At 39.5% G+C, this 23,060-nt stretch overlaps 2 protein-coding genes across 2 annotated transcripts in view; one reads left to right on the forward strand and one right to left on the reverse strand.

Annotated features, from left to right (window-relative positions):
* Positions 1-23,060, reverse strand: part of WRNIP1 (WRN helicase interacting protein 1) — a 36,098-nt gene that overhangs the window by 8,651 nt on the left and 4,387 nt on the right. The window contains 3 exon segments of the mRNA XM_026714996.2: positions 10,567-10,811; positions 12,082-12,193; positions 12,195-12,256. Of these exon segments, the coding sequence (XP_026570781.2) occupies positions 10,567-10,811; positions 12,082-12,193; positions 12,195-12,256 (419 nt within the window).
* MYLK4 (myosin light chain kinase family member 4) overlaps positions 10,734-23,060 on the forward strand; it is a 91,768-nt gene continuing 79,441 nt past the window's right edge. The window contains exon 1 of the mRNA XM_087930769.1: positions 10,734-10,871. The gene's annotated coding sequence lies outside the window, so the exon portion shown is untranslated. The remainder of the gene's footprint in view (positions 10,872-23,060) is intronic.

Consider the following 23,060-nt stretch of genomic DNA (forward strand, 5'->3'; position numbering starts at 1 on the left):
ACTTTTCCGATCCCTGACAATATACAAAACCACCTTAAATCATGGGAATATTATATAATAGCTGCTTCTTATTTTACTTTCAATTTAGATATGTTTATGGTCTTCACTGACGATCAAGCTTAGTGAAACAGCTCCCTTATACATCTTCCCATGTGATTTAGGAAAAAAATATAGCAACTCCCATGGTATTAAAACACGAAAGCACTTTACTGGACTGAATTTTCCTGCTTGCTTCATATCACTTCTGCAGATTATTATGCTGCAGTCTATTTGCTATCTCATAGATGTTTGTAAATGTGCTGAAGCTGACTAAAAGGTTATTTTTAAAGGCAAAGTGAGCAAAGCAAGTACAGATCAGGTCACAGTGCTCGTCTGAAATTAAAGCTAAATTTTTAAAAAGTTAAAAACAGAAATGAGTCAGTTAAAAGGTTGAACTTAAACGTTCTTGCAAAATAATAAACAAATAAAACAAAAACAGATCGTCATCTCTTTCATCTGAACTCAAAATGCATATGCAACTGTAAAACAGTAACAACTACACCCATTGGCAAAATCATTTTTCAAGCTTTTGTACTGATGTTCCGGATTTTGCACTGAGTTGCCTTCTATGGATCTGGAATGATGATTTTGTGGTTTTTGACCCTTACAGGAACATTAGTGGCTACAACTTCAGTAAATCAGGAAGAAGATAGATTACTGGGAGAGCTTGGAGGATTAAGAATTTAGGGCAACTGTAGAAGGCAATATCAACATCTCTTGGAACTCACTAATGGAGATACTTTTAAACCAGAGATATTAAGGAATACACCTGATAACTTATTCACAGAAACGAAAAAGCTTAGCCTCTGAATTTTGATGCTTCTCTTTTGATGCAGAAGCCCCCAGTGGCTTAATGGCCAGAGAAAGAAACTTAGGAAGGTTCACCCTAATGAATCAAGCAGTTAAAAGAGGTAGGGGCGAGTTTTGTACTCCCAGATTTGCAAGATTCTGTTAATGTACCTTACAATAAATTAGATTTAGCTCATCTTAGTTGTATTTTCTTATCTAGTTTATGTTCTGTAGGAAAATATGAAAAAATAGCAACATACATCATAAAAACCAAGGCACATGCAAATACATCTTTACTACAGGTGTAGAAGCAAAACAATCTAAAGAAACATTCTAATTGCTTCCTTAGTAACCTAAAGAAATTAATTTGTTGATCTCAATCTAGAAATTGTGCATACCATTTTACAGTGTATTAAAAATAAATAAAGATATATTGTAATCCTGTGGGACACAACATTCTGGAAGTTTTAAAACTCACAGGACTATCTCAACAACCTAACATAAATATGAAGCTTTATTATCTTTTATCATTTCAAACTCTACTTCAGCTCTTTCTACCTATGCAAATAAAAATTCCAAGGTATTCATCTAATCTAGTGCCCAATTTCCATAGAGATTTTCCCCACACTCGGCTTTCACTTGCACAATTGCGTGCTGTATTTTTGCCAGCTTCCAAATTTAAACACAGGACGTCTTGAACACCAAGTCTCGATGTTTATACCCTGTAACCTGTGATACCTAGAGACAAAAATATACACAGAAACAGAGAGGGCACCCTAGGGCTTATCACTGGCTGACCTCTGAGTGGAATGTCAACTAAAAGGATAGGAAAAACACAGCTAATGCATCACTATTCACCAAAAGAAATAAAACTTTATTTATTTATTGGATTTGTCAATTGCTTACAAGATAATATAAAAAAATATATAAATATATATAAATATAAAAAAAGCCTTGGTGGCGCAGTGGTTAGAGTGCAGTACTGCAAGCTACTCCTACTACAATTTGGCAGATCGAATCCCACCAGGCTCAAGGTTGACTCAGCCTTCCATCCTTCCGAGGTGGGTAAAATGAGGACCCAAATTGTTGGGGGCAATATGATGACTCTGTAAACCGCTTCGAGTGGGCTGTAAAGCACTATAAAGTGGTATAAAAGTCTAAGCTATTGCTGTAAGTATAAACATGAGTAAGAATACAGGAAATAGGTACGAATAAAAGGGGACAATAGGACAGGGACGGGAGGCACAATGGTGCACTTATGCACGCCCCTTACAGACTTAGGAATGGGGTGAGGTCAATAGCTTAAGGTTAAAGGAGTGGGGGTTAGAGGATGTAACAACAGAGTTGTTAAATGAATGAATAAGTCCTTATTCATTGAAAGTAACAACTTTCAACGAATAAAGACTATATCAATGATTGCAATAGAAGTAATGAGTGTGTCATGCCCCTGATGGAGACTGACTCTGAGGAAGAGGAGGAACAGCCAACAGGGAGTGGAAGTGTGGCTCCAGAGGTGTTGGAGGAGGCTGGGGAAGGGCAGAGGCCAGCTGAGCACAGAGGAGGACCCAGGCCCATCCCCTATCCATCCTAGGGCACGCAGGGAGGAGAGGATCAGGGTAAAATGTGGTCTACTCGGGAGGAGAGGGCCATGATTCTCTTCATGGGTTGCAGGTGTGAGATTTGCATAAAAGGTTGGATCTACGTGCTAACAGATGCTGGAGACAAATTAGTGTTTTATTTCTAAAGAAGGTTTATCTTGGTTGGTGTTCTTCCAACGGACTGTCCCTGGATATCTTCCTGAAGCTGGCAATTATCTATCCTGGTCTATCGAGGAACTTTATTCAATGCAGTTTGTTTTTGGTTTTTGCTTCATTATCGGCTCTTTGAATGTGAACTGTGTTTCTTGCCTTTGAAATGTTATTTTGAAAATAGTTTACTCCTCCACTGTGAACAATTAAACAGTGAAGCCAAGTTGAAGGCATTAAAGGACTTTTAGTTACGTTTTGGACTTTGTTATATTTCTGATAGAATCTGGGTCATCACAGAGTGTTTATAACCATCTTCACATACTGCTGAGCAATATAAATAATTATCTACAGTCTGTTGTGCTTACTTTTAGTGTGTAGTACCATTTTATGCTAGTACAGGTAGTCCTCAACTTACAACAGTTCACTTAGTGACTGTTCAAAGCTACAAGGGCAGTGAAAAAAGTGACTTATGACCATTTTTCATACTTATGACTATGGCACCATCCCCATGGTCGTGTGATTTACATTCAGATGCTTGACCACTAACTCACATTTATGACAGTTGCAGTGTCCCGGGGTCATATGATCTCCTTTTACAACTTCCTAACAAGCAAAGTTCAATGGGGGAAGCCAAATTCACTTAACAACCGTGGTGACTAATTTAACTGCTGCAGTGATTTACTTAACAAATGTAGCAAGAAAGGCTGTAAAACGGGGCAAGACTCACTGAATAAATTTCTCACTTAGCAACATGCATTTTGGGCTCAATTGTGGTTGTAAGTCAAAGACTACTTGTATGTAGCCACAATAACATTCAGAATAAAACATGGGGACAAAACCACATTGTTATTCCTAATCAGGTATTTCAGATAAAATCAGGACCGTCAGAAAAAATTAGAAGGGATTCTATTCACTTTCACTTCACAACAATTCTATCAGGAAAGTTAGCCCAAAGATATAACTATGTCAGAGAATGATTGGCCCAGGGTTTTCACATTATTTTGAAAGCAAACAGGAGAGTGATTATTTTTACTGCAAAAGAGATGAACACCATGATTTTTCTGTGCCTACTACTGTTACAATGTTCTTGTTAACATAATTTTTCCAATTTGAATTCAGAAATTACCATAGTTAGGAGGAAGGAGCTACAGGGGGCAAATCATGACGTATTTCTGATTGTCTAGAGCAGGGGTGTCAAATTCAAGGCCCTTAAATCTGGCCTGGAACTATCAAACGAGTGGCCCATGGTGCCTCTGGCTGCTAAAACAGACTGCCTGCGGGGGAGGGGGGGTGCCTCATTTTCACCTTCCATGGCCTCCTACAGGACTCTGCTGGCTGAAACCAGGCACAAAACCAGACCCAAGAAACGGGCCAAAAAGGGCCCAAATGGGCTGAAAACTGGGCCAAAACCGAGTGAAAACAGGGCCCAAAATGTCCCCCAAAACAGCCTGAAAACATCCCAAAAATGGCCTGAAAATGGGCCACATGGTCTGTTTTTGGTCGGCAATTGCTGCAGGAGGCCATGGGGGTGAAAATGAGGTTCAGGGGGCCCACAAGTGGAGCCCCCATAGCTCGTTTTGGCCAGTAGGGTGCTGCAGGAGGCATCCGTCCCACCCCACTGCCGCCTCCAGAGGAGAACTAAAATGCTGATCCAGCCCTCAAAGAAATCCAGTTTGATACTCCTGATCTAGAAGAAACCAGTGCTGAAAACAGATGCCTACCCATAGACAGGTGTAGCTTGGTTCTACGAAACAATTATTGCACAAAGTCAACCACAGAGTTTTATGCTCAAATCCTTACACAAAAAGACAATGAATACTCCTGAGCTATTTTGGTTGCTATTAAATGCAGTCTCTCTGTCTTACGACCTGCCTATCTTATGCACCAGATGTCGACTATGAAGATGACATATGTGTAGCCATATTTTATTCTAGCCTTTGTCTATTCTTTTCTTAGTTTTCTTTAGGTTTTCTGCAAAGGAATTTAACGGTATTTCAGGCCACATTCTAGCTGTAGAAAGGTGGGGGGGTAGAGATAAGGGGGAATGTTAGGTCTAGTTGGCGTTCCTTCCCATGGGAATTTTGAGAAGGTGCCTGCAGCGGCAGGAAGGTGGACTTTGGAGTCATCAGACCAATGGACTGAGAACTGATTGGAGATTGTGACTATGCGGAGAAATTTCAAACCTTTGGTTTTTACTGGATGTGATTCTGGAGTCTGGCCAGAGTCGGAATTACACCAAGACCTTGCCAATTTGATATGTTTCTACAAAATAGACTTTGAAGAAAAATTGATGCCTTGGACATTATTACCTGGAACCTTGAAACCAGAACTCCGTTGGCTAACAAAATCATAATAAACCCATCTGAATGGTAAAACTATTACTAATATACAAAACCCTAACGCTAACCTTAACGTACAAGAAAACCAAAATACGGAAGCCAATGCCCCAAACAACAATCCCCAACTGAACCACAATTGTAATTGCTGGGATCCCATCGTACTTTATAATGATCCCTGATAGAAGAGCCAGCTTTTTAAGGTCTTCTGGAAGGCTAAGAGAGTGGAAGCTTGTCAGATCCCAATGCATCACTAACGAAGTTTAAATCACAATAAAATTAATATTTAGAAAAAGATGAAAACTCCCGGAAGACCATTTCATGTATTTACAAGAGCCAAGAGAATACACTGTGAAACTTGCAAAAAATGATTTGGAATTACATGCAGCCAACATCATGTACCTTACAGTAACGTACCGTGACTACAAATGAGGACTTCTTTGGATATAATAGCAACGGTACAGCCACCAACTTTCCATAACTTCATTCCAACGTACTGCTGTGATGCTTGAAGGCTAAGTATTAGTTCAAAAAGCCCTTCAATGTAACCCTTGTCAGCTAAACGCATTATCTAATAGGATATTCTCCTTTAGACATTTAAATACCACAGAATTGCATAATGAAGTCATACGATACAACTGCTTTATCATACAGACCTGGGTGTCCAACCAACAGTCTGTGGACCATGTGTGGCCCTGGACAGCTAGTAATGTGGCCCTACAAGATCGTAAACTTTTAACATTATGTGATTTAATATTATAAAATTATGCTGTATATTTTATATGCGGTCCAAGACAATTCTTCTTCACTCAGTGCAGAATAACAGAGTTAGAAGAGACCTTGGAGGTTTTTAACACTGTGGCCCAAAAGGCAAGCCAACTCATGATAGAGACAGTACTTTTCAAGGCTTTTGCTTTCTCCCCTTTCTTTTACTGATTATACAACCTAGGTAAGATTCTTAACCTTTCCATGCTTCAGTTTATTCATGTTTACCCAACTGGTGGAGCTGGGATGGTATAAATATACATAACAATAGCAGTAGCACTTAGACTTATATATAGCTCCATAGTGTTTTACAGCCCTCTCTAAGCGATTTACAATGTTAGCCTATTGCCCCCAACAACCTGGATCCTCATTTTACCGACCTCGGAAGGATGGAAGGCTGAGTTAACCTTAAGCCAGTCAGGATTAAATTGCTGGCAGTTGGCAGAGTTAGCCTACAATACTGCATTCTAACCACTGTGCCACCACATGGGACATAAAGAATGCTGGTTTCATCAGCTTGAAGTATCACAGGGCAGCAATATGCTCACTAAAAATCTTTCTTTTGAGAATTGAGATGTGGAAAATGTGTATCTTCTACACCAGTGGTTCCCAAACTTTTTCAGTCCACCGCCCCCTTGGTGCTACAAACTCATCCTTGGTGCCCCCCACCCAGGGGTGGGATTTAAATTTCTGTGGCATGGCCTAATTTGAGGGTGTGGCTTGCTGGTCACGTGACTGGCTGGCGTGGCTTGCTGACTGGGCATGGCTTGCTGGATACATGGCTGGGTAGGTGTGGTTTGGTGGTCATGTGACTGGGTGGGCATGGTCAGGTGACTGGCAAACAAGTGGTCCTCACTTAATGGCCGGTGGTTTAGCAAATGTTCTAATTTATGACTGGCCTCCCCAGAGATACTTGACCTGTTTTTGGAGTTTTAACAGCCATGCACACACATACACACACACTCCCTTCTAACCCTGCTGGAGCAGGTCATTGGACTAGAATCGGCAAAGCATCTCTGATTAGATTCTAGTAGTGAATAAAATCTAATCAGAGATGCTTTGCCGAATCTTGTTGATTTGCTTTATTTGTATCTATTTTATGTTGCTGAATTGCACTGAAGCTTTTGTGATTCTTTGCAGCTAAAATTACCGACCTCTAGGTTTGCTCTACTTTTCAAGCATGCTGCCATTGCCGCGTTCTAGGTGCCGGCCCTGCAGGCCCACCCCGTTGAGCCCACTGCACTGGAGGAACCTGCCCAAGCAAGTCAAGTCAATGGGGTGAGCCTGAGAGAGGGAAAGAGAGAGAGAGAGAGAAAAGAGAGAAGAAAGAAAAGAAAGAGAAATGGGAAAGAAAGAAAAAGGAACAAAGAAAGAGCGTGGTGGTAGAAGGAAGAGACAGAAAGAAAAAGAAATAAAGGAGGGAGGAGAAAGATAATGAGATATCTATTCTAGTCCAATCACCTGCTCCAACAGGGTTAGAAGGGAGTGTGTGTGCATGTGTGTGTTCTCCTTGTAATTTACCAGTACATTTTGGTTTTGCCTTCTTCAGAATTGGCACAGTAATACATTGGGGAAAAGTAATTTTTAGGGTGGAGATCTGGTCCAATGGATCCTGTTTAAAGCCTCGACAAAATGTGAGAGCTTCCTGATAGTCTTGACCATCTTTCGTCCACAAAATCTTTAATTGAAGCCAAAGATGTCTCAATGTGCTGGCAAAGATTTTTCAATGTGGAAAAGGGCCTCAGTCTAAACTAGGCCTCATTTCAATCAGATGCATCAGGTTTCTCTCTCTCTCTCTCTCCCCCTCCCTCCCTCCCAGACTGGCTTTGCTCTACTTTCCCGATGTGCCTGCGGGGCTGGCGCTTCGAACATGGATGTATGTATGGATGGATGGATGGATGTATGGATGGAGAGAGGTAGGTAGGTAGGTAGGCAGGCAGGCAGACTTTCTGGATGAATGGATGGATAGGTAGGTAGATAGATTGGGTAGATAAGTAGGTAGGTAGGTAGGTAGGTAGGTAGGTAAGTAGATCTATATTGGTAGATAGGTAGGTAGACAGGCAAGCAGGCAGGTAGGTAGGTAGGCAGGAAGGCAGGCAGACAGACCTTTTGGATGGATGGATGGATAGACAGACAGACAGACAGACAGACAGAATGAGACAGCAGCAGCACTTTGGGAAAGTAGAGCAAAGCCAGAGTGGAAACTGAAGTCCACACAAGTTGCCAAGGTGGAGAAACACGGGCTGAATATATCAACCCAGCCATTCTGGTTAGAGTTTAGCATGCTGTTTGATTCCAGCTTAGCCAATAAACCATGGTTAATATCTTCCTGCTCCTTAATGCAGCTGTCCCTCTGCCCCTTCTCCAATCCCCTGCCCCAGTTCTTTCTTTGGCATCCCATTTTACAATGCTCCGCTTGGGAGGAGGAAGCCCAGATTGGTGGAGGCGGAGGGAACGACCACTTGGAAAGTAAGTAAGCAAGCAAGCAAGCAAGGTTGTAGGCTAGGTTCTAGGTCCGGGCCGACCACGTAGAGCCGAACTGAGCCATGTGCCTTGGAGAGCTGTAGCTGCACACACCTGCATCCTGCACGCAAGCCCGGCTGGCTGGAGAGGCAGAGGTCGGACGGGCACTGCGTGCTCCCTTGTTCTCCTCTGGGGAAGGGGACCCTAACGCTGGACCACCCACCCCTTCCACTGTGCGCCTTGGGAGGGTTTTGCATTCGGGCCTTCTGGTACACCTCCGCTGCTTCCACTGGAGAGGGCAGCCTGCAAGCTAAGGTGCCCCCTTTCCACCATCTCCCACCTACCTCCCCCAGGCTTGGCAGGGCTCGCCACACGCGGGTTCGGATTCGAGGCGCTGGCTACCGAGTGATGAAACACTCAATGGGCTGCGTGGCTGGCAGTCAGTAAGCCTGCGGGGCCGGCACCTCAAACGCCCCCCTGCCACCTCTTAGCACCCCCCTGCCGCCCTCCTTGCCTCTTAGCGCCCCCCTCAGGCATTGCACCGCCCCCCAGGGGCCGGTACTGCCCACTTTGGGAACCACTGTTCTACACTGAGCTCTAATTGGGAGACCGCTGTAATCTAGTAAAATGGAGTCTCCAATCCAAAAGCTTGAAGCCTTGGCACAACCAACTTAAATTATATTTATTTAGAATATGCCCAGGAATACACACATGCACAAAATGGATAGTGAAACACAAAACCCTGAACAGGAGGAGGAAAAAAATAGTTTCTACTGTCTACATTCCTTTCAGAAACAAAAGACTCCAACCTCAGCCAAAGAGCCACTGTAATCACAGCTGTGACATTATGTTAATTCTTCTCCACTCCATAACCCACTGTTTATATCCTGCTGCAACGTGAAAATGTTACAAGTGCAATATCCTAAATAAAGAGCCAAGTTGCCTCTGTTCCCCTAAATCATGCAGTCTAGTTAGAAGCGTATCGGTTTTCTTAGTAGAGAAAACTGAACAAAAAGGTAATAGTTTTTTTTCTCAAAAGTCTTCATTATATTACTTAATTAAGACAATATTAGCATTAACTAACATATTGACTACTGTGAAGACAATAGCAATTTTAAAATATTTACTAGTTTCTCAAAATATAAAATACAGAAGTACAAAGAAAAATTAAAATTAGGGGAAAATAGGGGAGGAAAAGGGGAAGAGAAATAAATATACAGACAAAAAAAGAACATTAACTTCTGAATCCTTTTGATGCAGTAGAATAAGGTAGCAACATAAAACCTCAACTTTTTTGTTTTATATAATCCTATATAATAGCCATTTCTATAACAGAAAACCTATCTAATCAGCAAAACCTAAAATCAAAGTTTCATTTTTTCCACCTCAAGCACAAAGTCCAGAAGTGGTTTCCAAGCAGAAACAAAATGGTGTGTTTTTGTCTTTAATTGACAATAGTACTCACCAAGAGAAAATTACTTAGTGTTTAAGCTCCAAAAAATGAACAGGCATTTATTTTATTTGTTAAATGTTTATGCTACCCATCACTCCTACAAGTTGACTGACTCTGGATGGCTTGCAAGTTATAAAACAAGTAAAATAATTAGCTAAAGCAGAATTAGCTGAAACAGTGAGACTTAAACATAAATATGCTCTATGAACTGAAATTCACATTTAAAGTTGGGAATAGATATTTGAGACCCTGGGCAGTTCTTTATACTCCTAATCAGGCTTCACTAGGCAAAATAAATATGCTTTTACACTGGAAAAGGAAGTTGTAGTATATAATTTATTAAATGTAGCTGTTTTCTAAGTCTATGTTTCCAATCTGATGTAGCACTTACCTGAACTTCTGAAATAACAAGCAAAAATTTCACATGAGGTAGGCTTCCTAATTTTACCTGAAAACAACTTTGAATTGATTTTAAATATTTACTTGAATTTTTTGATGGCATTTAAGGATCAGCAACGTGTCCCTATGGGAGAGAATCATTTTTCTTTCACTGTTTGCTTTTAATAAAATACCCAAGATATAAAGGCAGTTCTGATCAATAGGATCAAAACAAGTCAGAGAGGGCTGAACTGGCCAGCATTTTGGGATGTTGTAATAAACCTGCAATGTGCAAAAACTGCTGCACAGAAATTAGATTAGAAACCTAAAGACTATACATAGCTGCTATCAAATGTAAAATGACCAGTGGCCAAAGCAGAGGCTCAAATATTTTTTTAAAAAAATACTTTGGCTTCACATTGCTGTTTTCTACCACTCATGTTCAACACAACCCCTTTCCTTTGCTATTAAAAGAGTTCCTCTCCTCCCCGCTCCATAAGCTCTTCCTGCCTTCTGCTTTGGCAATCTGTCACTGGATTCCCTTGGACGGTGCATGTTAACACGTTGCACGTTGCAGCCTACAAAGCATACTCACTCGGAGTCCTTGCTGTTGTTGGCATTCATAGAGCTGGTGAGTTCCTCATCTTGGCTCAGAACCTGGATCCCTAAGGACTTGATAGCTCGCATCAGAAGAGCTTCCACTGCTTCAACGGAGAGTTTCTCAAGAACAATAACGCGGCACCGACTCAGCAGCGCTGAATTGACCTGGAAGGAAGGATTTTCTGTTGTTGCCCCAATCAGGGTTATGGTTCCACACTCAACGTGAGGAAGAAAAGTGTCCTGAACATGGGAGGAAAACAAACAATTGGTTGCAGTCAATAACAATTGCAGACATCCCATGTGAGTATATTAATAGCTCATCTGCTTAGAAAGGTTAACCGCTTTGTTAATAGTTTGTGTTGCAGACAATAACCTCTGCCCTCATTACCACACCAAGCTAAACATTAAAACTTTGTGTGGAAAGCATCTGGAGTTTTAGAACTTTAGCTTTGGTGCCGAGACATCTAATAAAGTGGTTCATTCATTGTAACTGGGTTCATTTCTACAACGCCACAAGAACCTTGATAATCATGCAGGATGCTGAAGACTGTATGTTTTTGTAACATAAGTTTCATTGTTTTGGCAAAACTAAGGGTGTGATGGTAAATCTCAGTCAGTCCTGATTTCCAAAAGGATAATTCAAAGACACCAGGTACATTTGGATATTATATATAATACAGTGAATGTTTGGAAATGTTACCATAGCCTAGTTTCACTGCAACCCACTCCCTATTTAATGTAATTATTTTAATAGAATATAATTACTTAATATGACTCTTTAATATAAATTCTTTGTGTTTATCTCCAGTCTCCAAATCTCCCTATGTGGCCATTTGATAATAATAATCAACCAATTCATCTCCAAAACATTCTAGCATTCTAATTTAGTTGTGAAACTATAATACTGTAAAAAATTACATTACAAGCCAAAAAACATTTTTTTTTTACTCATGAACAAACAAAGTAAAGATAGCTTTAATGCTCTGACTGTCTCTTTATAACCTTGCTTGGCTAGATAAAAAGTTTCTGCTTCTTGCTAGTGGGGTAGGAAGATATATTAAAAATGAAAGCGGTTGCCAAATTCTCAATCCCAAACTTGCTTTTTAAATAGATTGCAATATTAAATCTTAATACGGCAATCGGCATCAATGTGGTAATCAAGTATCAGCATTGATTTTTAATGGCAATTAAAATGGGTTTCTAAAGTCGAGACAAAATACATGTAACCATGCACTATGCCAGCATGATATAACAGATCAAGTGTAGAGACTTGAACTGGGGAGACCTTGGCACAAAGCTCTGCTTACTAAGTGACCTTGGGCCAGGCACTCTCTCACATCTTGTTCTGCTTCAGAAGGCAAATATAGAAAAACTGGATAATTCTCTAAACAGATTTCCAGAGGAAAGGTGTATCACAATCATTCAGAGTGTAACCATTGCTCAAGCACATTCCCTTAAGGACTTCACTGCAATATCCTAGTATTCCGACTGCATATAGAAAAATGAATACCTGTTGGGACTTATTGAAACGGTGTATCTCATCTATAAATAGGATAGTCTTCCTCTTGCAGAGTCTCTTTTCATTTTGGGCTTGGGAAATTACATCTCGGACATCACTGGTCCAGTGTCACAAACCGTGTTCCGTTCTTCTTACTGCTGCTGGCTATGATATGTGCCAAGCTCGTCTGAAACGAAGAAGAAGAAAAAAGGCAAGCATCCTCATTTTGTTCTGAAAACAGAAAATAACCTGTGTGAAAACATATGGACGTGAAGGAAATATTGGGATAAAAACATAGCAAACACACACACAAACACACACACATTCATTCCCTTCCAATGGAAAGGGGGTTACTTAAATGGAAAATCTAAACTATTTAAAGCTGAAAAAAGAATGATCATCCAGACAGGAGGTTGAGTGGGGAGGAAAATAGATCTCCTACCCCCTGGCTGGGATCCAAGAGCTATTTTAGCCCTTGGACATACTCAGTAGGGTTCTTGGCAGCAGGTTCTCACTGAATATGTTAATCTGAAAAAGGGATGGGTTGCTTTTAGCTATTTCTTTCAGACATCAATAAGAAACACAATACATCTAATTTATTCACTGCAGGTATTTTTTTAAAACTTATTAAAGGGGGAGTTATGGTATCCTCTTTGATTTGCCCTCTTGACAGGACACCATAGCTTACAACAGTGATTTACTTCTGGGTCTTTTACCTGTCCGTGTTTCAGTAGCCCTTTCTGACCCACAGCTATAAGGCCTGCCAGTTACTGAATAGTTTTGCAATCTGCACATTCAGACACAAAGACTATGTAGTGCTAATCTTGTGGACTAGTTACCCACATCTGCAAAACTGTTGGATTTCTAAAGTGGGTAATAATTTTCAAAGTATTAGCCAGTACAACCCTTAACACATTATAGGTGCTCCTTTTTTAAAAAAGTTTTTTATTTTAACAACACACAAAACAACATAAAACATAAAACATAAAAACATCATCCTTCTTCATAAATTTACAAACAGCGTATCAGTTGGTTTACCACTTTTTTTGTGTGCATCCATTTCCTAAATGCTAATATAGTTATATTACATAATAACTCATATTATCAATCAACAATTTTATAACCTAGTATCATTACTGAGAAATCATTTAACTATAATTTTATTAATTCATACTTTAACGAGATAACTATAATTTACTTAATTTATTTTGCAACGAATCGTAAGATCATACCAAATCTATCTTAATAAAGTTTTATAAAAATATTAAAAAAAAATTATATTCTAAATCTAAGTATTCTATTATTATGTTTTATTATCTAACCATTGATAAAAAAGATCCCAAACTTCATAAAATTGTTTATCTTCTTGTTCTCTAATTTCAAATGTCAATTTACTCATTTCAGCACAATCCAATATTTTCTTGATAATTTCCTCCTCTGATGGAATTTTCTCACTCTTCCAGTTTTTAGCAAATACAATCCTAGCCACTGTTAATAACACATTACAGGTGCTTCTTCAGTGACCGTTTAACGTTGCAATGATGTGCAACAAGGAGGACTTAAAACTTGGCCTCTGAGTTCTGCTCAACACAGCATCCCCAGGGTCACACGATCAGAGTTTCCAATGTTCCGTGCTGAATTTCCGTAGTCAATGGGGAAGCCAGCAGGAAGCTGGAAATCGCAGTCACATAAGGTCTTTGCTTAATGGCCCACGCGATTCACACTTAATGATGGCAACCAAGACTGCCCGAATTGCCTTCACACTTTTTATGACTGAATTGCTTGGCGATGACAACCCAGTCTCAGTGGCTATTGTAACCCTAAGACTGCCTGCATGTAGTAAAAATACAGTATAAAGAATAAAAATGCTTGCCAAAACACACACCTTTTCATTAGTTTGTTAATGTCAGTTACAAATTTTACTAGAACTAAACTGTTGGTCGCATTTGACAAAAACCCTTAAACTTTTTTTCTTGATGTAACCTCATTCTCTGAGAGAGAAAACCATGGATTTCACAAAACAATAAGTAACATGTCTATATTGCATGTAAGTGAATACAGAAGTAAAGACTTGTAAACACCATCAATCTGCAAATATTTTAATGTTTTGCAGATGTTTGAATGGAGGATGAAATAATACAAGGAGAATATTTGTAGCTCAGAGTTGAAATGAGGAGCCCTTGGTACTCTCAGAGCTTGGTTGTTTTCTTGCAGAAGTTTCATTACCAAAACTAGATAACAACATCTGTACTGCACTGATGAATGGTAAACTATGAGTAGTGAAACATCTCAAGAAGACAACCAAGCTCAGAGAGCATGGCCTATATATTTGCCTATATATTTACAATGGGTTTATGGCAGTGATGGGATTCAATTTTTTTTACTACCGGTTCTGTGGGCGTGGCTTGGTGGGCATGGCAGGGGAGGATACTATAAAATCTCCAGTCAGAGGTGGTATTTGCCGGTTCTCTGAGCTATTCAAAATTTCCGCTACCGCTTCTCCAGAACTGGTCAGAACCTGCTGAATACTATCTCTAGTTTATGGCAAAGACAAAATGTCAAAGCAGGAATATAATAGTCTTTCTTTCTCAGCTCCACCCTTTTTTCTTATCACCTGCCAGAAGCAAAACTAACACTCAAAAAGTTGAAAAATGGAATGCATCCTAACATTTTCCAATCGTGGGACTCTGATGGGAGTTTTTTTTTCCTTAAGGGAAGCCATGGCTGCTCCATTCAATAATATCTACTCAAGTCATCCTGCAAAAAAAAAAAAAAATCCCCCAAAAGTAACAATAGCATACTGGATTGGTTCTCTTACTCTTGTAAGGCAAAAGTAAAAATAAAACAATGACAGGAGGAGGAGGAGAACACTGCTTAGGAAATAAGAGATGAAATGGGGGTGGAATTTGGGAAGCAACTGTACACTTCACTTAGCCCTATATTAGTTGTGCTGCCTTAGAACAGCTCCAAGGTTTCAGGCACAGGTGTTTTCCGGATGTGGCTGTAAATGTTGGGATTTACTTTGGAGTTTTAGAATTTCCACTGGGCAATGGATTGCAAGGATCCTTAGAGAAGAAAGCATTCCCAGAAGCAAGAGGGAAAAGAAAAGCTTAAAGATTGTCCACAAATGGAGCACTGAAAAGAGCGGCCAGCCCTCCCCCCGACATTTAGCCATCCCTGCAGATACTCTCTGGGTTCAGAACTTCATACTAGGTATCCTCCTCCTTGTTTTCGCCCTATTTTGCTTATTTTACCCTTCTATCTATGTGAGAGGATATTTTCAAATTCTTCCTGCTCCCTGCTCAGAAAATCTAGGCAGAGCCTGATTTTCCTTTGATGCAGTGACACAGAGGGAAATGGCAGAGGAGGACAAGTAGTGTGTCTGGGCTCCAACAAATCAACCCTCATTCAAATCAAAAGTCTCTAGCCACATCTCAGAGAAAAGTAAATTGATTTATTAGGAGCGGCCATGTTGGCATGAGCTAGATGCAGCTGATACTAAATTACATCATACATTTCCCCCTTGACCTTGGTCTTCCCCTTACCCCCTGGATGTGACATTTCCAATGGTACACATCCATCTCCAAGAGTCATCCATCATGCTCTCCAATAACCTTCTTATGTTCTAACAACTTTGGACTACCGGGCTGATTATCTAGGCATTTAAGGAATGCCTTGTTTTCCCCTACTCCCTTTTTCTGGCAGCTAAAAAGACCAAAGGAGTATCTTTTTAGTTGACATAGCGAAGTAACAAGCAAAAAGATTTCCAGGAGGGTCAACCATCACTTGGCAATACTGCATATTCTTTGCTTGGGAAAAGAGCTAGTCAATTCCTGGCAGCTCCAGATTCCCTTCTAGAGCTGCTAACAATTGACATAATCGAGCCTTCCTTGACACGGTTTTCCTCAGAGATGCTGAAATACATTTTGCAACATCTCCAACCTTATTAAGCTAAATAACCTAGCTTTGCCGCAGCTTTGTTTGTTCTATCATTAGTAGGCACATCAAACTCTTGGTTCCAAGCCCAATGGATTCAGACATTACATTAAACCATAATTTAATTTGTTTGGCTTTGGGTTGGTGTGTTGTATAAATGTAATGTAGTTCTTTATTAGTCCCTGATCAGAATTCTGCAGATTATAAAGTAAGTGAATAGCTTGTTTCAAATAAAATACAAATCGTATTTTTTAATTATATCATCAAGATAATCAAAGCAGGATAAGTTTTATAGACAATATCACAAATTTTGCCATTTTCAAGGACATTAAATTATAGTAAATAAATCAGAATTGTTTCAGTACGTCACCAAATAAAAAGTTATGTCAGAATGGGTCCTTGCGTCCTTAGACAAATTATATTTAAACCCAGAAAACCATTACTATTTACAAATCTTAGTTAATGCTTTGAACCATGATTAAAATAAATGATTGCATGTTGTGTGAACCCAATCTAGAGCTGCACTCACCATACTGTAACCAAATTGGGAGTTAAATAAAATAGCAAATGTAGCCATAATTGTGGTTTTTCTATAAGCTAAGATTAAACAAGACTGGTTTGATGCCAATTTAGCCAGTGTACATATGTATATGTGTGCATCTGCGCATGCGATTTAAAATAAATCCAGATTGCTTAGTCCACTTGCATTAGTTTAATTTTCCTCCAAATTGAATCCTGTTTGGGTGAAAGGCAAGGAAGTTCCAGCTGTTTTGAGCTCTGGAAGGAACCTCCAGGGAGAATGGGGTAGTCATTCTGTTTATTGTTAGAAAGAATTTTTTTTCTTTCTGACAATAAACAGAAGGGACATTTGCAGCTATGGGTTTCCAGATAAAACCTAGTCCAATGTGACTTTTATATTAGTATTTTGTTCAGTATTGATGAAATCAAAACCTATTTTACTTTTTGATGCTTCATTGGTTTCAGGGATGCTGAGTCCTAAATATGAAACAGAAAATATGATGTGTTTATTTATTGAACTGATTTATAGAGACACAGCAGCACACTTTGAGCTGCACCACAAAGATTAAATCCGTCATAACAATATAACTCCATGACACCCCAGTTAAATCAACAGAGGCAGTCCTCAGTTTACAACTATTCGTTTAGTGACCATTCACAGTAACAATGGCACTGAAGAAGGTGTAATATTCAGTTACAACTTTTGACTGTTTTTCACATTTATGACCGTTGCAACATCCCCATGGTCATGTTGATCAAAATTCAGGGGCTTGGAAACTGGCATGTACATATAACAGTTGCACACTGTCCCAGCATCATGTGATCATCATTTATAACCTTTCCAGCCTTCTTCTGACAAGCAAAAAGGATAAGGGGAAGCCAGATTCACTTAACGGCCATATGATTCACTTAGCTGCAACGATTCACTTAACAACTGTGGCAAAAAAAGATAATAAAATGGGGACAACTCACTGAACCTTGCTTAGCAACGGAAATTTTGAGCTTAACTGTGGTCATAAATCAAAGATTATCTGTAATCCCCCAAACAAAAAGTCAAATCACCAACAGAGCTTGTTCCTAGCCCAAATGCCTGGGGGAATAGACAGATCTACGATATCTTGTGGAATGCTGACAGGTCACTGCCATTCCAATCTTGGGCTGAAATAGGCATAGCCAAAGACTCCAGAGTCCAATAAGATAACATTGTTTCATAAAACAGACCAGAACCGTGCTAGACTTTGTAAGCCAAGTAGAAATAATGGGAGACCAATTGTCTTGCAAATAGCATGGTCCTGTATGTAGGGCTTTATAGGTAACCCGAATGTTATATGTAGTGTTAGTTCAAACATATGGATGGACAGGCTTTTCAAATCAGAAAAGGGCTTCCTTTCTGAACATAATTGTATTTAGAATACCAGTAAGCATCCTATTACTCCTAAAAAAGAACTGGGAAGATGCATTGGCTCAGAACAGGGCTCTTCAAACTTGACAGCTTTAAGACTTTTGTGGACTTCAACTCCCAGAATTCCTCCTCCATGTTAACTCAGGAATTCTGGGTGTTAAAGACCACCAGTCTTAAACCTGCCAAGTTTGAAGACCCTTGGTCCAAAGCATGAAGGGAAAAGATATTCAACAGTTGGTGCTGGCTGGTGGTATCAGACAGGCCCATAAAAATTGGCCAAGGATCAAGATTACTTCAGAAGATAAATCTCTGTATTGTTCAGGCATGGATTTATTCTGAACATAACCAAATATTAAAGTAGCCAGAATAAACTTACTTGAGAAAGAATTTTAGGCTGGGCTCCCATAACAAGCTGAATTATGGTTTACTTAATCATAACATGCTAAATAAACCACTATGTTCTGAAGTTACATAACTATTAACCTACAATATAAACTATGGTTTTACACACCAATACAATTAGGCACCCAGAATACACCAAGCCAAACCAAACCTCATTGTGGCTTAAGGAAATATGGTGAATCCCGTTTTACAAAGACCACTCTTCTACAATTCCCTTTTGTTCTTCAGCAGTGTTTTATAATTAGACCACAAAATAATCTAGAATCATTTCAAGGGATCAAAAGGGAAAGGGAAAGACAATACAATCTACTACTATATTTTTTCCCCTTAGGACTAAAATACATTTTGTATCCTAAGGGACAAAATAAGGTTTTTTTGGTTCAAATAAGCACATACCCAACTGTTTCTGTCCAGGTACCATACAATTCTGTATGGTAAATAATGTTTCCACAACCAAAGTTGGGTAAATTTATACCCCTGTTGTAAAACATAAGCCAATCCTAGTGCACAGGAGCTTATATGTACAGTACATCTTACTAAAGGGCTTATTCTCAGGAATCTGTGTATATTACTACAGTCTTAATTAATTAAAGTAACAGGTGTAAGACCTGATTTTAAAAAAGAGAGTGGTTTTTTAAAGACTCATAAATAGATTGTAAGCAGAGAGATTTTTAAGTAGAGAGGAGCAGTTACAGTATTGTGTAACAGCTAGCATTCTCAATTCCACCATGATAAAATTTTCACGTGCAAGGAAAAGTATTTGCAGATTTAGTTTTTTATAATCATACTTAGGGAATTGTGTCATATGTACAAGTATTTATCTAACGAAGTAACACTTTGATTCCCAGCCTCCCAGCTAAACCATAATACCGATGTATTTGATTACTTTGAAAATATTTTAAAAAGTAATAGGCCCTATCATATCCCTTGGTACATTATTAAAAATTCAAATGTTCACTGGAAGTCACAGAGCAGGAATCAAGTCTTTGCTCTAACATGATACTCAGTGCTAATTAAATCTAATAAAAGGGTACTCTTGCACCGAGCCCAAGACCAGCTTTCTCCACTGTGATACATTCCAGATGTGGTCTTTCTACATCCATAATCCTGGAGCCAACAACATCTATTTCTCTTACTATAATTTGCACGCCATTTAGACCTCAACTGTTGCTGCTGGCAATGGGCTCAGAAAGCAAACCATGATCATCTAAATGTTCACCCCCTTTAACCACCTGCAAATACTTTGTGGCTTCCATTTTGTGGAATACCTTACTGCTTAAAGCTCATTTAGAATCCATTTTTTTCCTCTGGGCTTTACTAACTTTGAGTAATCATTGGTTAATTGCAGCAATCCTGGGTGGCCAACAGCTGCTTCCTGCTTTTAGTTCTCTTGGAGAGGCAGAGATTCAGGGAGAGGGGGGACAGGGACCAGGGAACTGCATTTATTACATAGGTTTGCTGCCAGTTTTGAAGAAGGTGGCGCTGAACGATCTGCAGAGGAGCGCTGCATTCATTTCACAGTTTCATTGCCAACATTCCCGGGCAACCAGCTGGAAAAGCCATTCTGTAAAATAGAGGCAAATTGAATCGAGGGCTGCCATGTGCTAAATTAAGGGTGTTAAGCACTGCACTCTAGACCTGCATTGCTGTGTATCCTGTTCTATCAGCGGCAGGTACTCATTTCCAAAACAACAGTCAAGAGCACCAGGGGGGCAATATTTAGCATTACAGTTTGCATTTGCTAACTACTAAAAGGACATCGCATATATTAATGGAATAACAGAGTTTGAAGCGACTTTGGAGGACTTCAAGTCCAACTCCCTTGCTCAAGCAGAAGCACCTACATTCTGGGCAAATGGCTGTCCAATCTTGTTTTAAAAACCTCCAGTGATGAAGCAACCCACAACTTTTGGACACAAGCCATTCCATTAATTATTCTCACTGATAGGAAATTTCTCCTTAATTCTAGGTTGAACCTCTCTCCCATCGACTATTTCTTGTCTTGCCCTCAGGTGCTTTGGAGAACAAATTGACACTCTCTTCTCTGAGATAGCTCCTCAAATACTGGAAGACTATTATCATATCACTCCAATCCTTCTCTTTGTTAGATTAGACCAGAGGTAGGGAAACTTGGCTCTTTCATCACTTATGGACTTCAACTCCCAAAATTCCTGAGTGAGCCATAAAAGGTTCCCCATCACTGGCCTACTGGTTTTTCAGTTGTGGGGGAATCGATTTTTGACTTGAATGGGACTATTTAATATACATATGTAGGATATTAAACAGTCCCATTCAAGTCAAAAATTGATTTCCCTCACAACTGAAAAACCAGTAGGCCGGGTATAGGGAACCTTTTATGGCTTACTCAGGAATTCTGGGAGTTGAAGTCCATAAGTGATAAAAGAGCCAAGTTTCCCTACCCCTGGACTAGACATACCAGTATGACAGCCCCTCTGCATTAATGTATCCAAACTAGCCTTCACTGTCCTCTCCCTAAACTTCAGCTTAATTATCATTCTGTAAGGAAAAGTTATGCAACTTATCCAAGATTACTCCATGACTTTTATCGGATTGAATCCAGGCCTTCCCCTCCCTACTCTGACATTCTAGCTACTATGCCACACCACCTGTCAATAATGATCATATGCAGGTTACAAATAAAACATAGTTGGGAGATCATTTGTACATTTAAAAAATTTTATTCTCCCCAGCCCCGCTCAAATTTAACTTATAAAAGCACTCAGGGCAGCTAATAATAGTAAAAAATTAAAAATTAAAAACACAGCTACCACTTAAGTTGACTTTAAATGACTTTTAAGCAATAAGATATTTCACAAAATGGAAGCCATTAAAAGATCCATTTCTCTGTGGACTTTTGCTGGTGTATCTTTTAGAGCCCATCCTACATCTCTAACTGTTCTACTTGGAATCAACAGTAACTTTATCAGGTTGTTGTAAAGCACCTCCAAATAGATGATTACAGTAATCTAAGGGGTGAAAAAGGCAGGGGTTATTTTGGTAAAGTCATTATGCTCCAAAAATGGTTGTAGGTAGTTTATTAGCAAAGTTGGAAAAATGTCCACCAAGCCATAGATTTCATCTGAGCACAAGTCAACACACCTTCAAAGGCAATGTAATTCCATCTAAAGCCTGATCCTATGATAGAGAATGAGACTCTCTTCTCCAATGGAAGTCCTGTTTACATAAGATATATGAGCATGTGTATAGGTTGGGTCATCCTACTTTAACAATAAAAACAGGATTTGTGAGCAATACACTGAGTACCACTTTTCTAATTTGAACTTCCTGGTTGGAAATTATAGGATTCATTGTAGAAACTTCTAACCCTTGCTAATCGTTCTTTATCATCCTTCCCCAATAAATCAAGCACTGATTGTAGTCCCTTATTCTGAATTCTAGAATAACCAACACAAATAATCCCTGGATCTTGCAAGTACATAAACTGCACTAAGTTATAAACTAGGGAGAAAACAGTTAAAATGCAACCCTTCAGCAAACAAAACAAAATGGTGCACAGCAGAATTTATAGTTCTGCATTTTGAAATCCAACATTGCCAAGGGTGGCTATATTCGATAAGGGGGGGGGGGAATCTTTCCTATCTACCATTAGCATTATAATGCAAAGCCATTAATGTAGCCTCAGCAACACCAATACAATCCTCTCATCTCTCTTTGCCTATGGCAGGCATAGGAGAAGGGCTATATCAAAAGGGCACAAAACTGAATCAAAATTCAACTGCCAAACAAAACATAATAAACGTTTTTCTACAATCACACAAACGCACACACACACACAGAGGCAGAACCTGAAGTGCTTTTTGCCTTCTCATGATTAGGTTTAGAATAAAACACAAGGTAAGCTATGTGGTAAAAATAAGCTCACTGAAACGTAACACCCATTGCAAAGTAACAGCATGTTACTTTGAAGTTAACACGTTCCCATCACTGAATACTTACATTAAAGGCAATCTAAGATTGCACTTATAAAATCAAGGATAGCTGCTGTGTCATCTTCAAATCAGTTTTTAGGTAATATGCCAGACATTCGCTTAACTGTCCTTTTTTTTCCATCTCTGGTCATCTGAGGATGCTTACATAACAAGGTTGGCTCTCTGCAAATACTGGGTTTTTGGCTCCCAAGTTAATTTCCAATGCTGAAGCTACTCTGTGCTTGGGTTACACAGTAGATGTCTCTCTCAGCTAAAACTGAGCACTCCATGGCAGACAAACAAAAATCTAAATCTTGCACATTAAAGGGTCATAAATCAAAGGGCGACTTACTCAAGTTGCAACTTAGGTTTAAGCAGCTGGGCCATTTGCAGCCATGGAAACTTTTCTTTCTTTTTAATAAGCGGTCCAGACTGATGCCCAGTTAGTAGTCCAGACTGATGGACCCTTATTATGTGACTTCAGGATACATTCCCAGATACTTCAGGGGCTTATAAACTCTTCTGAGTTTCTGTTGAATTCAGATACAGGTCCTTTAGCCCAGGGGTCTCCAACCTTAACAACTTTAAGACTTGTGGACCTCAACTCCCAGAATTCCTCAGCTAGCTTTGCTCACTGAGGAATTCTGGGAGTTGAAGTCCACAAATCTTAAAATTGCTACGGTTGGAAATCCCCACTTTAGCCCACATTGCTCCCTTGAGATCTACATGACAGACATCCGGAACAGGTATATTCCTCAACTTAGAACCATTTGTTTAGTGAC

This window comes from Pseudonaja textilis, chromosome 3 (assembly GCF_049901715.1).
Source record: "Pseudonaja textilis isolate UNSWEBS1 chromosome 3, rPseTex1.2, whole genome shotgun sequence".
Lineage (NCBI taxonomy): Eukaryota > Metazoa > Chordata > Lepidosauria > Squamata > Elapidae > Pseudonaja > Pseudonaja textilis.